This window comes from Orycteropus afer, unplaced genomic scaffold (assembly GCF_000298275.1).
Source record: "Orycteropus afer afer isolate SDZICR_OR568_19922 unplaced genomic scaffold, OryAfe1.0 scaffold00090, whole genome shotgun sequence".
NCBI classification, from domain to species: domain Eukaryota; kingdom Metazoa; phylum Chordata; class Mammalia; order Tubulidentata; family Orycteropodidae; genus Orycteropus; species Orycteropus afer.
In genome coordinates this window covers 6,455,522-6,459,548 of record NW_006921677.1, presented here as the reverse complement: position 1 = coordinate 6,459,548, position 4,027 = coordinate 6,455,522, and the positions used below count along the sequence as shown (strand labels likewise).

Sequence of the window (4,027 nt, the reverse complement as noted above, 5' to 3'; positions counted from 1 at the left end):
GCAATCCTACTTCCGTAGTGATACTGCCTCGGAAACCCAAGGAGGGGTCGCTAGGAGTCGGGGCCGACTCGACGGCAAAACACAACAACAACAACTCAAAATGTGCTATACCTCAAACACATGAAATGGAGGCAAAAACGTTATCAGATGGCTGAAACTTTGTGACTCTACCTTTGTGAAAACAAAAGAACAGCTGTAAAAGATGTGAAAGTTTCAAATAAAATGTTTTCATGAAATTTGAGATTGGGAAAAAATGATATTAATATTTATGTGTGTATGTGTGTGTTATTTTAAAAGATATAAAAATAAATCATAAAAACACTATCAATAAATTATTATAAGTGAACATTTGACTGTGTCACATATATCCCTAAAAATTACATATTTAATGGCCAAAAATTTTCTTTTTCTAATCTTCACATGGGGAAAAGGGGGGATTGCTACTTATTTGAGATCACTTGATGTTCAATCATATGTAACATAAAACCAAATCCATTGGCATTGAGGCAATTTTGACTTATAGTGACCCTATAGGACAGAGTACAACTGTCCCCATAGGGTTTTCAAGGCTGTAAATGATTATGGAAGCAGACTGCCACATTCTTCTCCTGCAGAGCAACTGGTGGGTTTGAACTGCCAACATTCTGGTTAGCAGCTGAATGCCTTAACCACTGTACCACCAGAGCTCCTCAATCATATATATAGTATTTGCTACCTATCGATTTCATGATGCTGTATGCTGGTTAACAGTCAAATGTCTTAGGTACTACATCACCAGAGCTCCTAATATTAAGATACTTAAATGAAAAAATATGAAGTGTTTTCAGCTTTTTTCTCTTTTAAGGGAAACGAATCTTGATAAAAAGCACATATATAATTAGAGAAACTACTGGAAAGGAAAATGAATGACTGGGTAGTTCAAAGCTACACTACTTATCATCAAACCTAAGATACTGCCAAAGCAGAGGATGCTTAGTGAATTATATATTCCCAAATATGAGCCAGGAGCTCTGGCAGCACAGTGCCTAAAGCACTTGACTGCTAACCAGATGGCTGGTAGTTCAAACCCACCAGCCACTCCTCGGAAGGAAGGTTGGGCAATCTACTTCCATAGTGATACCACCTTGGAAACCCAAGGAGGGGTCACTAGGCATCAGGTCTGACTCGACGGCACATAACAATAACAACAAATATGAGCTAATCCAGGACACTTTAAGATTATAATCCACACCACCCCAAATAAAATTCCGTGGTACATATTCCAAAATACATTCAATAATTTAAGAATTATGTCCCAAAACATCAAAGGCTTAATTATTTAAAGAGAAAAGTGAATATAATTCAAACCCTACTCTCAATGGGTTTATATTAAGATGCAAATCAACCCTATACTAGTTTAAATCAAATAAAATTGTGAAATTTAATTTGTACCTTCTCTCAAAAAAAAAAAAAATAAAGAGATAAAGAGAAAGGGAAGGGAGGGGACACTGTTATAAAACAATTAAAAAAAAAGGGATATATCTCAAACAGTCTAAAACTAAAGGCCCTGTGTTTTATGGAAGCTTTCCAATAAAAAGGCAATACTAAAAACAAGGAAGGGCCACATAAGTAATTTTAAATTTCCAAGTAATCACACTAAAAATAAAAGAAGAGAAATTAATTTTAATATATCTAAAATATTATTTCAACATGTAATCAATTTTTTAAATATTATTTTTTATAATATAAAATATTATAAAATGTTAATAAAACTTCAAAATCTGGTATGTATTTGAGACAGCAACTCTCAACTTGGACCCCCTAGGTTTCAAGTGCTCAATAGCATCATCTGTCTAGTGGCTGCCATGATAAAAAGCAAAGCTCTACACCATCAGTGTTCCACACATTAAAAAAAAAATGATTGTTGAGTTGATTCTGACTCATGGTGACCCTATAAGACAGAGTAGAATTGCTCCATAAAGTTTCTGAGCTATAATGGAATCCTGATGGGAGCAGATCGCCACGTCTGTTCTCCTGCAGAGCTGCTGGTTGGTTCAAATCACTGACCTTCTGGTTATTAGCCAAGCACTTAATCACCGTGCCACCAGGGCCTGACATTTTACACATAAAACCCAAAGTAAACCCATTGCCATCATGTTGATTACAACTGATAGTGACCCCATAGGACCGAGTAGAACTGCCTCAGGTTTCCAAGGCTATAAATCTTTATGAAAACAGATTATTTCATCTTCTGCAGAGTGGGTTGTGGGTTCCAATCACAGACCTTTTGGCTAGCAACAGTATGGTTTAACCACTGCACCACCAGAGCTCCTCATATTTTACAAATAGGTAACACATACTCATTAAACATTATTTTAAATGAAAGTTTCTATCTAGTACTTCCAAAGGATATAGTATCAACAATCCTAAATAATCAGATAATAAATGGAAAAGATTTGAGCAATCTTACTTACTGAATTTGTACACCATCCACAATTTGGCCCTGCTTGTATACATTCTCCACATGATTTTGCATTTGCTTTTAAACACCTATTCTCATCTGTCAGGAAAAGAACAAACAGGCCATTTTACTTGAAGTTTCAAGAGAAAAAAATGATGACAAATCAGAATCACAATGAGAAACAATGAACTACATATAAATATTAAGTATTAAGACCTAGGTATGAACCTGGTTACTAAGCTGATCCAGACCTACTCCTTAGAATGGGTAGGTAGGAGCAGCTTCAAAGGAGTGATGATCACTGTTTGTGGATATTGGTGGATTCATTCTTTCACTTGATACATATTTATTTGAAGACTTTTATGTGCCAGACATTATTCTAAGCACTGGGGATACAGCAGTGAAAAAAAAAAAAAAATTTCTGCCCTCATGGAGCTTATAGTCTAGTACTAGGGGAGACAGAAAAACATGATAGAAATAAGACACTGGGCATATCAGAAAGGGATAAATGGTAAGGAGAAAAAATAAAATGGGAAATGCAAGTATGAAGAGGAAGGCATACAATTATTAAATACAAAAGCCAGGGAAGGCCTCACTGAGAAATTAACATATGAGTCAAGAGCAGAAAGAGAGATAGAATCATACAGATATCTGAGAGAGAGAGAGAGAGAGAGAGAGAGAGAGAGACTTCAGAGTGAAGAGATAGCCAAAGCCAAGGCTTTAAGACAAAAGGATGTCTGGCATCTCTGAGCAAAAGCAAATAGAGCAATATAGAAGAGAATACGTAATAAGGTGAAACACTGGGCTGCAAGGGTAAGGGGAATCTGACCAGAGGGTCACTGTAAAAACTTTGCTTTTTACTCTGAGCGAGATGGGGGCCAGTGCAGTGCTTTCTCAGAAGAAGTAGCATGATTTGACTGAGGTTTTCCCTGGACTATAAACTGGTCAAACAGTGAGATAAGATACTGAAATGAAAAGACAGCTAAGATTTTTTTTTTTTTTGGTACCTGTTTGGCCAAACACATAGGAAACTGAGCTGATCAGTCCAATCCAGAAAATCAATTGTAAATTCATCTGAAAAAGAGAATGCACATCATTAAGAAATAAGATATATCATGAGACAAAGTGTATGTGAACTGCTATATGGAAAGTGAATTTGCTCTGTAAACTTTCACCAAATCACAATTAAAATTTTAAAAAAATACATTAAATATAATATGTTCCCACTCACCTTATCATCTGTTGATTTTAGAAACAATGCCTCTCAAACAATTTTTCTCTAGCCCTCTCTCCATACCTTCTCATCATCCACCTCTCCTCAACTCCTCCCCAGCCCATTACCTCAACTTTCACCTACACAATTAAAATAACTTTCATACCAAGTTCCCAGGCTCCATTCCTGTCTTTCTCCAGATCAAGTATCTTTTAACATTTAATTAAGTATACTCAAGAATAGTGTCAAGTATCCCCTGACATCATAAAAGCTATCAATGTTCTTTGTCCCATATTATCTCTATTATCTCCTATGGCTCACAGGGGAACAGACAGGCATATCCAGATGTCTCACTTCAATGCTGACTGCCAGTT

At 36.1% G+C, this 4,027-nt stretch overlaps 1 protein-coding gene across 1 annotated transcript in view; it reads right to left on the bottom strand.

Annotated features, from left to right (window-relative positions):
• The window catches only part of ITGB1 (integrin subunit beta 1), a 31,476-nt gene extending 27,962 nt beyond the window's left edge, over positions 1-3,514 (bottom strand). The window contains exons 1-2 of the mRNA XM_042781161.1: positions 3,448-3,514; positions 2,454-2,539 (exon numbers count right to left, since the gene is read on the bottom strand). Coding sequence (XP_042637095.1) covers positions 2,454-2,539; positions 3,448-3,514 — 153 coding nt within the window. The remainder of the gene's footprint in view (positions 1-2,453; positions 2,540-3,447) is intronic.
• Between the last annotated feature and the right edge of the window lie 513 nt (positions 3,515-4,027).